This window comes from Anopheles darlingi, chromosome 2, assembly GCF_943734745.1.
Source record: "Anopheles darlingi chromosome 2, idAnoDarlMG_H_01, whole genome shotgun sequence".
NCBI classification, from domain to species: domain Eukaryota; kingdom Metazoa; phylum Arthropoda; class Insecta; order Diptera; family Culicidae; genus Anopheles; species Anopheles darlingi.
In genome coordinates, this window is record NC_064874.1 from 12,576,772 (window position 1) to 12,579,271 (window position 2,500).

The following is a 2,500-nucleotide window of genomic DNA, read 5'->3' on the forward strand; positions in this document are numbered from 1 at the left end:
TACGACGGTGAACCGTCGGAGGTTTCGCTGCGTACCGACGTCGGTGGGCCGAGCCCACCGAAGGTGGTGAACTTGACGTGCCACTCGCTCGATACGCTGTTCTTTAGCTGGCGGATACCGCGCGTTTACCACTCGTCAATCGACTTCTACATCGTCAACTACCGCAACCTCGACTACGAGGAATCGCACGAGATCCGCATATCGGCCAACGCGTCCATCGTGGAGACGTCGGTAAGTGAGCAGCAGTAGCAGTAGCAGCAGCGGCAGGTGGACAGGTCTTGGTGGTAGCATTACCGACGTGCCGTCTTTTATCCCTTTTCTACTCAGATGATTATCCCGAACCTTACGACGAACAGTGCGTACGAGGTGAAGGTCCGGGGTGCCACCGTCAGTATAGTGAACCCGAAGAAGGTCGTCCTCGGCACCTACAGTGAGCCCATCAAGGTAAGACGTGGAGTACACCCCACGTCACGGTGGTTTCCGGTTGTTTTGAAAGTTGCGCAATCGTTCGTTCGTTCATATCCGCAGATTACTTTACGGGCAAACTGTGAGCAGTTCCAGCCACCCCCGTTACGACACAACCCGTACGTCGATCAGGAGCTCGTCATTCTAGCCGGCATCGTCGTCGGTTGCTTCGGACTGTTGCTCATTATCCTGGCGGTAGTGCTGTGGAGGTAAGGTTCACAGACAGTGCGTACGGCACGGCGTTGATTTATGTATCCGGTGCTACGACTACATTCACCACACACACACCCACAGGAAGTGCTTCCACACGTCCTACGAGGCCGGTGATCCGCGGGCGTCGGAACGGAACGACCATAAACCGCCCCAACCCATCCAATCGAACGGATGGAAAACGTCCTGTGATTCCAACGGTATCGTGCAGACGTCGATCCCCTCCGACGAATACATCAACGGGCAGCAGCAGCAACAGCAACAGCAGCAACAGCAGCACCAGCAGCAGCAGAACCATCACCACCCCCACAACCACCACCACCATCAGCACCACCAGCAACAGCAGCAACAACCGATGATCGATCGGTACCATCGCTAGACCGAGGGTGCTACGCAGTGCTGCAGATGACTGATTAATGGTAAGGCACCTTATTCTACTACTACTACTAGTAGTATAGTGCGATGCGACCAAAAGCGCGACTCACACGCAGTCTCCAATCATTCCTTCCTTCCCTTTCCGATCTCTCGTTCTCGTCTTTCCGCAGTAAATCAACTGACAGTTCAGCGTCGTCCGCGTCCGCGTGCTGGCGGTCGGTGCGAACTGTCGGGAAACCGAACGTACCTGACTAGTGTTAAGAGTGTCGTGTTAAGCAACTTAGGGCAAGCAAAAACTAGTAAATCATCGAAGTAACAGCGACTTAGCTTGGGGTGCTAATTGGGCGAGTTCAGGGGTTGCGAAGGGCAATAGCGAATTTGAAGTTAGTCCGTTTTGTTTCCTTTTTTGTCTAGCCTACCGCATGACTGCAAACTGGCATTTGTGCGTGCTAGTGACCGTTTGCTTTGACCCAATGACGGCACAACGATGATGTCGCGCTGAATCGGGATATTTTTCTTTTGTTTTCGTTTCAACGAGTTGTTTAGTATATTGATCGCTATTTTGATCATACAGCGATGATGCTGCTGCTAGGGTATCGAAGTAGGCGACAAGGGCCCCCAAAACGGAATGTTGCTTGGTTTACGCGCGTCGCAACAGCATCAACATGGCTACCGAGGCTGGTTTGAATGGTTATTTTTGGATGCAAAAGTTCATCCTGCCAAACGCGCTTTGGAGACGGTAGTAGGTGTGTCGGGGCAGCCCGATCCCCTTTTTGGAGCAGACAGCGGCAGAGCGCTTGGTGACGTCTAAAATCTAAAAGCCCTTCGAAAAGATGGGCTGATCGGCTGATGGACAGCGGAATGTTCTTTCATGGCTGTAGTACGTGTACGTGTGTGTACGTGTGTGAATGTGTGGCTGCGTGTTCCAAGGATGAATGAAACATTGTGTGTAACTGTACATGGATGTGTAATGTGTAAATACCCAAAACTAATGCAAGACGGTAATGCCAACGGTTTGGTGGCCGGTGCCAGGCCGCCGGCCGGTGAGTTAGTGCTAATAAATTGGAATTTTAAAAACTAGCAACCTGCGAAGTGTTTTGAACATTACTTTGAACATCGTTTTGTTGTTTGTTTGTTTTTTCCGAAATTTAATTTTCCGCGGTGGCGCACGTGCATCCGAAAATGTAAAATGTTTGCACCAACAGCAAATTCAGGTGAGTTACGCAGAAGCAGTGCTGCATGATTTCAATCGAACCGGAATCGAACCGATGATAACCGATGCTTTGTTGTGATTGCTCCGGGCCTCATTAACAAATTACGTGACCAAATAATAGCTGATCACACGCACGCAGAAAGCTACTCGCGGCTTTCAAAACGCGGCTCACGCTGCAGCAGCAAAAACAAAACCAGCAAATATGGCGCATTATTCTGCCGAAAAAGCTGCTGGCTT

The 2,500-nt window shown here is 51.0% G+C and overlaps 1 protein-coding gene across 1 annotated transcript in view; it reads left to right on the forward strand.

Moving 5' to 3' along the window:
- Positions 1–2,125, forward strand: part of LOC125952501 (protein sidekick-2-like) — a 16,960-nt gene extending 14,835 nt beyond the window's left edge. The window contains exons 9-13 of the mRNA XM_049681999.1: positions 1–231; positions 328–444; positions 529–674; positions 760–1,094; positions 1,221–2,125. The exon at positions 1–231 is cut by the window's left edge and continues 47 nt beyond it. Coding sequence (XP_049537956.1) covers positions 1–231; positions 328–444; positions 529–674; positions 760–1,054 — 789 coding nt within the window. The 3' untranslated portion in view covers positions 1,055–1,094; positions 1,221–2,125. The remainder of the gene's footprint in view (positions 232–327; positions 445–528; positions 675–759; positions 1,095–1,220) is intronic.
- The last annotated feature ends 375 nt before the right edge of the window (positions 2,126–2,500 follow it).